This window comes from Myotis davidii, unplaced genomic scaffold, assembly GCF_000327345.1.
Source record: "Myotis davidii unplaced genomic scaffold, ASM32734v1 scaffold1007, whole genome shotgun sequence".
NCBI lineage: Eukaryota > Metazoa > Chordata > Mammalia > Chiroptera > Vespertilionidae > Myotis > Myotis davidii.
In genome coordinates this window covers 345,079-353,710 of record NW_006298359.1, presented here as the reverse complement: position 1 = coordinate 353,710, position 8,632 = coordinate 345,079, and the positions used below count along the sequence as shown (strand labels likewise).

Genomic DNA, 8,632 nt, shown 5'->3' with positions numbered 1-8,632 from the left:
GCGGGGTGGGCGCGCCCCGCCGCCGGCTCCTTGAAGGGGAAAGGAGGGGGTCAGGGCGGCGGAGAGAGAAACGGAGACGATGCGCGCCTGCGCACTGCGGCAGGTCTGGCGAAGCGGCGAGGCGCTGGTCTGCCGTCAGTGCGCCTGCGCCGGCGACCGGAGCCTGCCTTAGCGCGCCTGCGCAGTAAGCCAGCGGCCGCCGGCTTCGCGCCACCCCGGGCGCTTGCGCAAGATGCTGGGCGAGGAGGGTGAGATTGAAATAACGACAGGTTTCTCAGTAGCTCTCGTGATAAAAATACTTTATTGCTTTGGTGAGGATAGAAATGGTTGGGCACTGCTAAGAAGGCCTGTTGAATGAATGAACGAGTGAATGAATACAGGCACGGGAAGGCGGCGGTGGCTGCTCCCGCAGGGAGAGGAGGACTGCAGGTGTGGCGGGGCTGCAGTCACCACGGCCTGGTGCTGCGCCGTTCCTGCAAGTTGCGAATGAATCTGGCGTTGAACATGTCCCCCGCCACTGTGCAGTGCTGGGCTGGGGGGGCGGGGGCCTGGGCCTGTGGAGGCACTGTGTGCATGGGGGCCTCCCCACTCCCATCCTGTGACAAGGTCTCCTGGCTGGCGGCCCTGGTGGGTGAGAGGGAGATGGAGAGTCAGGGTCTTTCTGGCCCTTATGTAGAGGACGACCATGATGGAACCACTGGTGCTGTGTCCAAACTGGAAACCTCAAAAAGTGCCCAAGGGAAGTAGCAGAGTTGAATTTATGGGGAAACAGGCTTGTAGGATGTTAGTGTTGGACGGATAAGATTTCAGAGGAAGGAGCTGAGAGTGATGTTAGGAAAAGAGACAGAGGTGTGGGCAGGCCAGGAGGGGAGGGGATCAGGCCTCACCTATTCTCTGTTTCCTGTTCCCCCTGCTTCCATTCTTGGTTGCCTGCGGAAATACCAGGCATGTGCATGGGAAGGCTGGAGCAGGCGGTGAGCATGACCTGCTTGATTTGAGGGCAAGGAGGGAAGAATACTTACCGGTGCTGGGGGATGAGGAATTCAGCCCCCCATAGCGGCTGTAGCAGCAGCTCTGGGCTACCAGCCCTGGGGGAGCCCCCCTGTAGGAGAAATGGCAGGCGATGGGGAAGAGGCTGCAGGGGGGAAGGTGAGTGGGTGTGGAGGAATCAGAGGAGGGGAATAAACGAATAGCACAGGAGTGCAGAGAGGGGCAATTAGACTTCTAGGGGTTTTAACCTAAGCAGGGCCCCAGAAAAGGGGAGGGAGCTCATTTTATACCCCAAAGATTTTCTGGAGCAATCCTGATTTATTGCTTTTCTGTTTCTAGTTGGAGTAATGTGTTAATATTTGTGATGCAAATCATCTCACAAAAACAGACTTACACATAGGTAAACCATCTGTTGGACCTGGTGCCCAGATGTTTGGTTTGGAAAACAGTTACCTTACTTACAGGGAGTGGCCAAGTGATTTAGGAAGAAAAGGGAGGGAGCCTTTGAAGAGAGGTGACAGACTGTGTTGGGCACTCAGCAGAGGTAAGGGACTGTGTTGGGAGAGGGGCCAGGGTTTGGTGGGGGAGAAGGAAACCAGAATGGAAGAGGAACCCGGGACCATTAGGGGATTGCTATAGGGATGCAACTCGAGGGTCCCAGGGATAATGGTGAACCTTGACATCTCAGCAAGGGCTGGCCTGGGTGAAGGGTAGGGTCACGGGGAGAGCCCGAGGGCTCTGGGGGGAGTGGGGAAGTACACACAGAAGCCTCTGCAGAGGGACCCAGCAGCTGCATGAGGGGAGAGAGATGGGCAGGAGAAGATCCAGCAGTGCCATGGGGAGGGTGGACACTAGACCCTGCAGGGAGCTCGGAGCCTCCGTGCTAGAAGACATGCAGATCTCAGCAATAAGGATGACACGCGGGACAGACTCCCAGGCCCAGGAAAATAAGAGGTGACACAAAGGAGGCCGAGACCTTAAGTTGCTTTTTGGGGTGTGCTTTTTCATTGAAAATGTCCATTTAAAAAACACAAAGGAATTCACATTTTATTCAAACAACACTGAGAGGGAGAAAAAAGGAGAAATGAGTAGGGAGAAAGGGAGATCCTGCTCCCAAGGATTTGGGGGAGCACCAGGGGGTGCCTGATCTACCACACACAGAGGAAGGAGCAGGGAAGAAAGGAAGACCAGAGAAAAGTTCCCATCATCACGACAATCTAGCTGCTGGGGGAGGACGGAGCCGGGAGCTAACAGGCCCTTGAGACTCAGGCTTCTCTTGTGAAACCTTACAAAGGCGACCCCTCTTTGACCCCAGGTGCTGCCAAGAAACGAAGTCCCTCACAAAATCTGGCCTGGCGGGTAGTGCTGTCTTCAGAAGTGTGAGTCTAGTCCCAAAGCAGACAACAGCTCAGGGGTCCCTGACATACACACATGTAATGAAGAGCTTAGCAATGTTGGGGGGTCCCTTTAAGGAGCTGTAAGTCCCTGTCCTAGCCACCTGGACTGCTCCGAAGCGACCTCGCTGGCTGGCATGAGTGGGCTGAAAGGCAGTGTAGGTGGCAGCACGAAGGCCATCATTGGACTGGAGAGTGAGCTACGGATTTGTTCCAGGGACAAGACCCTGCAGCGAAGGCCGTCGGGCCTCCATGGTGGTCTAGAGTCCGACAGCGAGCCAGGGTGTGCTGCTCTGGACAATGTGGAGGAGCTGCACGGCCAGGGTGGCAGCGTCTCCGCTGTCTGTGGGGAGTGCTCAGTGACCGCGTTGGGAGAGGAGGTGCTTCTAGGGCAAGGAAAGCTACAAAGCAGTGGGCCATCCGGGGCCTTGACAACCCAGAAAGGAGAAGAGGGAGTCTCATGGGCTGCGTCAGGCTCCTCGGGGTTCTGGGGGACGCACTGGACGAGAAGGGGTGGGTTCTCGGGGACGAGGCTCCCGGAGGGCAGAGGGTTAACTGTCAGTAGCGACTCTCCTCAGAGCGGGGAAGGGAGCTGTGGGAGGACGGCATGGACAGGAGGTAGGGAGAGGGAAAAGGGGGAAGAGAGAAAAACGAAGTCAGAGGTGGAGAGAGCTGGGGGAGACAGGAGATGCCCCTCCGGCTGCGGGATGGCTCCTGCCGCGCACACACACTCGTGGGCCAGGGCCCCCACCTATACCAGACGCCACTGCTCCTTCCCAGCAAGAACCACACCAGCATTTCCCCAACTTAGGGGCTCACACCCCCCACGGATCTGGGTTCTTCCTCCCACTCTCACTGTAAAACGGGGCCCCAGTGCCATAGACAGTCCTGTTCTGCCCCCTCACTGCCATGCACCCCCAGACCTCCCACACACCTCCAGTGTCTCCCAGCCTGCTGTCCTGCTGTGTCACGCCTGGGCCCAAACCACCCTTTCCATTTCTAACGCTGACCCTCCCACTGCCATCACCTGGTGCGGCGGCGCTGGGCTGGGCTGGCTGCAGGGTCGGTGGCCAGCAGAAGGCGGGCAGTCGGGTGAGGGGGGCAGAGGCGCAGGGAACGCAGCAGCTCCTGCTCTGGCACAAAGGGGCGGAGGGGACCTCGTTCCGGCGAGCTTCCCAGGCTGCTGGAGCGTGGGGGGTGGGCTGGGGGTGTAGCCCGGCGCGGGGCTCTGTTGAGGGGCCAGGGAGGCTCCACAGCTACCTTCAGAACTGGGAAGAGAGGAGCCATGACAGTAGAGATCAGGGTAGAAATGAGAAAGCAGAGCCTTTAGAGAGAGCGGACCCTTCCCGAGGTGGGGCACCCCGCCCCCCCACGCCGGGCACCCGACCGCCTTACATTCTCGGTCACTTGAGGAGTACGGCTTAATGTCGCCCTCTGCTCTCTTGGGGGGCAGCTTCCTGGCTGGAGCTGGCGGTGAGAAGACAGGCAGGGGAACACCAAGACACACACTTGGTAGCCTTCCTCCCGGCCACGACCCACCACTGCTCCCTGACCACAGCTCCTGGGGAGAGTCCGCTCCCCCACAGAAGAGGGAACTCGGGGTGCTGGAGCACTGCGGAGGAGAGCCAGGAGGAGGGGCCGAATGCAGTGCCGGGGGAAGACCCAGGGAGCCGCTGGGACCTGGGGTGCAGGAGAAGGCAGCCAGGGAGGCCCCTGGGGTTCTGGGCGGAGGAGTGGTCCCGCCGGGCCAGCGAGGACAGGTCCCTCTACTGGTAGACGAGCCGGACAGAGGCCTCGGTGAGTCGGGGATGGCTCTGGAGAGGCCAGGAGAGGGGGGCATAACCTCCTCCTCCTCCTCCAGAGCCAAGATGGGAAGAGATTGAAGTTTTATAGGAAAAGAAGGACGGAGAGAAAGCGTATCTGGAAAGGCGTTATCGGAGCAGAGGGGAGGATGACATGGTGTGAGAGTCTGCCTCCGCCCTCACTTCTTCCCTTGCTCCCTCCCTTCCTCTCTCAAGAGGGTCTCCCTCAGGAGCCAGGAGAGCCCTCCCCATGGCCCCCACTGTGGACCTCACGGGCTCTCATCCCCTCGCAGCCTGGGCACCATCTGGGCGGGCACGGGAAGCCTTGGCAACCACGAGGCATGGGCACGAGTCCCTCTCAGGGCCGGACACTGGCTGACGCCGATAACTGAACCTGCCTGTTCTCTGAGTGACAGTTACTCCCTATCCTGGCCAAGGAGGAGCCAGTGCTGGTCACGGCCGGCTCAGGAGGGGGCCCGCTGCGCATGGCGGGCGCATGGCAGCCAGCACCTGGCTGCTCCTCCCTGTGGGAGGCAGTGAGGAGGAGGGGGGCTGGCTGGCAGGGAGCGTGAGGATGGCTCGGGGAAACGGGCAGCATTTCAGTGCCTCCTCGGTCAGGTTTCTCCAGGTCAACTTCACTTTGTGCCTTTCGTGTCAGTATCCTATGGCTGCACAGGAAGGGCCCACTGCACTTGTCTGCCCCTCACCGATGGACAGGCCGAAGGTTACAAAGGAGCCCGACTCGCCTACTCCTGTGGACCTGAAGCCACAGAGGCTCCATCAGCACTGACTCAAACAGGCCCCCAACAGCTTGCTTAGTGAAGTCTTGACAGTTCCAACGCACTGTGCTCCCATGTGGGAGAGGCAAGTGAGTAAGGCTGCTGGGGGCTGGGCTGCTTAGGAACGTCCCCTTTCCCACCCCCTCCACCCGCACCCCTGCTGCTGTGGCCTCCGAGAACAGCTCTCACGGCACCACAGCTGCCTAACAGCGCAGCTTTACCAGGGGGCACAGGGTCGGCTGCAGCACGCGCGTGTCCAGTTGCCCTCAGAGGGGGAGCAGGGGGCCCTGTGAGGAAGGAAGCGGGGTCCCCTCAGTGAGGGGACCAGTGGGACCAAGAATCCACCTCTTTTCTTCCCCTCGCCCCAGCTAGTTGGCCACCACACAGGTGAGAACACTTACGATGCTGATGGGCAAAGAAGCCTTCGAAGATCACAAAGTTGTTCACCTGTAAGACAAAACGAGCAAAATGCGGTCATCCCCTCAGCCACTCAGAAACGCCTCGGGCACAGAACCCTGGGCTAGGAAAGCCTGCCCTCTGTCCCACAGCCCCTCAAAGTCGCAGGCTCTGACAGTGAGCCCCACACTGATAAGGAAGGCACAGGACCGCAAAGAGCCAGAAACGTCTTGGAAAAGAACAAAGTTGCAGGAATCACACTTCCTGACTTCAATACTGCAAAGCCACGGTCATCAACATGATACAGTGGAAGCCTAAGGACAGACAGAGGCCGACGGAGTGACAGAGTCCCAAAGTACACGCGTGTGTCTGTGGTCAGCTGACTTTCAACACGGTGCCAAGCCATCCCCTGGGGCAGAGCAGTCTCTCCAGCAAATGGCGCTTAGACAACTGAACTCCACATGCGAGATCATGAGTTTGGACCTCTGTTTCACACCACAGGCCAAAAAACAAAACACACAAATAAAAATGGATCTAAGAGCTAAAACTATGAAAACCTTAGAAGGAAACATTGTGGAAAATTATCACTTTGGATTATACAATTTCTTTTTTTTTTAAAATATATTTTATTGATTTTTTACAGAGAGGAAGGGAGAGAGTTAGAAAGTTAGAAACATCAATGAGAGAGAAACATCGATCAGCTGCCTCCTGCACATCTCCCACTGGGGATGTGCCCGCAACCCAGGTACATGCCCTTGACCAGAATCGAACCTGGGACCTTTCAGTCCGCAGGCCGACGCTCTATCCACTGAGCCAAACCGGTTTTGGCCAAAAGTAAAATCTTTTGTGTTTCAAAAGACACTTTCAAGAAAATAAAAAGACAACCCACAAGCAAAATAGGACAAAATATTTTGCAAATCATCTATCTGATAAGGATGTGGTATCTAGAATATATCAAAAAAAACTCTTAAACTTGAGAAAAAATAACACAATTTAAAAATGGGCATGGGATCTCGTCTTGAAAGGAGTTTGACTTTTCTGGCTATTCAAGAGCTGCATTAACCAAGATAAGACTCATCATGATCAGAACACCTCGAGTTTATGATTAGCGGGCTCTGTTGCAGAGAATAATCCGAAGAATGTGTTCCTATAGATTCTGCAAACAATACTTTTTCTTCTTTACTGGATTAACGATTTTGATTTTTGGATTTGCTGTGGCAGGTTTCTCCCCGGGCCAGAAAATGTTTCCCTTGGCAATGGCATTGATGGCTACCACCACTGTTTTTCTTATCGTTCTTATTGTGGTAGAAGTTGATGTACGCCATCGAGAGTCGGAGGAATTAACTCCCAACAAGAATCATGGAACTATAGAATCCAGCACATAGATGTTTAAGCGTTAGTAACGGGAAACCAGTAGTCAGCACCTGCCCCTAATCTTATCTGAAACCTGGATATCCCTAGGCCTTTGGACCTTTTTAAAGTTTCTTGAGCATTTTATTTGCAAAATAAACACTGGTTTTTTTTAAAAAAAAAATGGGCATGGGACTTGAATAAACATTTCTCTGAAGAAAATACTAAAAGGGCTGGTGAGCCCTGGAAAAGGTGCTCAGTATCATTAGTCATAGGGAGATGCGAGGCAAATCCAGAGAGAGATACACTCACACCCATGAGGACAATCACTATTTTTTAAAAGGAAAAATAACAAATGTTGGTGAGGATGGCAGTGGTTCTCAACCTTCCTAATGCCGCGACCCTTTAAAACAGTTCTTCATGTTGGGTAACCCCCAACCATAAAATTATTTTCGTTGCTACTTCATAACTGTCATTTTGCTACTGTTATGAATCGTAATGTAAATAATATGCAGGATGTATTTTCATTGTGGGCGACCCACAGGTTGAGAACCGCTGAAGAGAAACTGAAACACTCATCCATTGCTGGTAGAGAGGTGAAATATTATCATTGGAAAAACAGTTTGTTGGTTCTTCAAAAAGGTAAACAAAGAATTACCGTATGACCAGCAAGTCCACTCTTAGGTATACACCCAAGAGAACTGAAAATACAAATGCAAACAAAATCTTGTACACAATATTCATAATGGACAAAAAGTGGAAACAACCGAATATCAATCAGCCACCCTAGCCGGTTTGGCTCAGTGGATAGAGCGTCGGCCTGCGGACTGAAGGGTCCCAGGTTCAATTCTGATCAAGGGCACGTACGTACATAGGTTGCAGGCTCCTTCCCGGCCCTGGTCCTGGAGGCAACCAATTGATGTTTCTCACACATCAATATTTCTCTTTGTCTTTCCCTCTCCCACTCTCTCTCTGAAAAATCAATGGAAAAATGTTCTCCAGTGAGGATTAAAAAATAAAAATGTGGTAGAGCCACATAATGGAGTATTTTTTGGCCATAAAAAGGAATGAAGTATTTATACAAGCTACAATATGAATGAGACCCCTTAAAACACAACGGTCACAAAAGCCACATATTGTGTGACCCATTCACATAAAATGTCCAGATTAAGCAGGTGGGTGTAAGGGAATGGGGACGGAGTAGGGAGTGCTTAATGACTTCCAGGTTTCTTTTTGGGAAATGGAAATGTTCTGAAATTAGACAGTGGTGGGAATTGCACAATTATGTGAATATACTAGAAACCACTGAGTTGTTTGTTTTAAATAGTTAAAATAGTGAATTTTATCTCAAAAACAAAAAGCCCAGACCCCTTTAGGTTGTCCCAGGACCCACTCTCACAAAATGCCAAGGCAGGCATCCAGAACTGTCCAAACAAAGCCCACTGACAAGAGCACAGGTCTCAGGCTCCAACACTGAGAAAAGGGAGATTTACTAGTAAGTAGGGCTCGAGTAGGTGGAGCTATCGGGGGAAGACATGCTGGAGGACAGGGTACCACTCTGATATCTAATAATTGATCACTTTAGAATTACTTATTATATTATCACATTCAATTTGGCCTTCACAACAACCCTATTTTAAAGAATAGTAAAAATGACTTGGAGACCTGGCTGGTGTAACTCAGTGGTTAGAGCATCAGCCCATGCATCAAAGGGTTGCAGGTTGAATCCCCAGTAGGGGTGCATGCGGGAGGCAACCTGTTGATTTGTCTCTCACATCAGTGTTTCCTCTCTCTTCCCCTCCTCCCCTCCCTTCCATTCTCTCTAAAAAATATATCCTTGGGATATATTTAAGAACAACAACAAAGACTTGGAGACATGGTTTGCCCAAAGCCAAGTACCGTATTTTTCCAGGTATAAGAC

General features: G+C 53.1%; 1 protein-coding gene across 15 annotated transcripts in view; it reads right to left on the bottom strand.

The window, feature by feature from the left end:
• Nucleotides 1-278: 278 nt before the first annotated feature.
• The window catches only part of ATAT1 (alpha tubulin acetyltransferase 1), a 28,415-nt gene continuing 20,061 nt past the window's right edge, over nucleotides 279-8,632 (bottom strand). For 2 of the 15 annotated variants that reach the window (XM_015570661.1, XM_015570664.1), the window contains 6 exons: nucleotides 5,367-5,412; nucleotides 5,187-5,252; nucleotides 3,780-3,851; nucleotides 3,412-3,652; nucleotides 888-1,135; nucleotides 279-624 (listed from right to left, as the gene is read on the bottom strand). In XM_015570661.1, the coding sequence (XP_015426147.1) occupies nucleotides 338-624; nucleotides 888-1,135; nucleotides 3,412-3,652; nucleotides 3,780-3,851; nucleotides 5,187-5,252; nucleotides 5,367-5,412 (960 nt within the window). In that variant the 3' untranslated portion in view covers nucleotides 279-337. Of the gene's footprint in view, nucleotides 625-887; nucleotides 1,136-1,972; nucleotides 2,977-3,411; nucleotides 3,653-3,779; nucleotides 3,852-5,186; nucleotides 5,253-5,366; nucleotides 5,413-8,632 lie in introns of those variants that run through there. The other 13 variants (XM_015570663.1, XM_015570666.1, XM_006774043.2 and 10 more) reach the window with 12 other exon arrangements.